The sequence below is a fragment of the Antrostomus carolinensis genome, unplaced genomic scaffold (assembly GCF_000700745.2).
Source record: "Antrostomus carolinensis isolate BGI_N321 unplaced genomic scaffold, ASM70074v2 scaffold2979, whole genome shotgun sequence".
In the NCBI taxonomy this organism is placed as follows: Eukaryota; Metazoa; Chordata; class Aves; order Caprimulgiformes; family Caprimulgidae; genus Antrostomus; species Antrostomus carolinensis.
The window spans coordinates 285,445-285,801 of record NW_010336323.1 but is presented as its reverse complement, the minus strand read 5'-3'; the positions used below and the strand labels follow the sequence as shown (position 1 = coordinate 285,801).

General features: G+C 62.2%; 1 protein-coding gene across 1 annotated transcript in view; it reads left to right on the top strand.

Moving 5' to 3' along the window:
• Positions 1-194: 194 nt before the first annotated feature.
• Positions 195-357, top strand: part of LOC104530262 (laminin subunit beta-3-like) — a gene marked incomplete at its 5' end in the record, with an annotated part of 10,503 nt that continues 10,340 nt past the window's right edge. The window contains 1 exon segment of the mRNA XM_029086684.1: positions 195-357. This exon segment is cut by the window's right edge and continues 37 nt beyond it. Within this exon segment, the coding sequence (XP_028942517.1) occupies positions 195-357 (163 nt within the window).

Sequence of the window (357 nt, the reverse complement as noted above, 5' to 3'; positions counted from 1 at the left end):
AGCGGTGTGGTGTTAGAGCAGGGGTGTGGGTCCCTTGCACTGAGCTCAGGTGTGAAGGGAGGGACAGGAGAGCTGACAGGAGAGGGACAGAGTATTTGGGTGGCTGCAAGGTCATTCTGTGGACCTGGCTTCGTAGGAAGCTGGGCTGGTTCTCTGCACCCATTTTTAATGTGACAAAACCCTCCCGGTTTCAGGATGCACCTGCAACGTGCTGGGAACGCGGCAGGACATGCCCTGTGACGATGAGACGGGGAGATGCTTCTGCTTACCCAACGTGGTGGGGAACGACTGCGACCAGTGCGCGGCCGAGCACTGGGAGATGGGGAGCGGCCGGGGGGGGCGGCCCTGCGGGGGGGG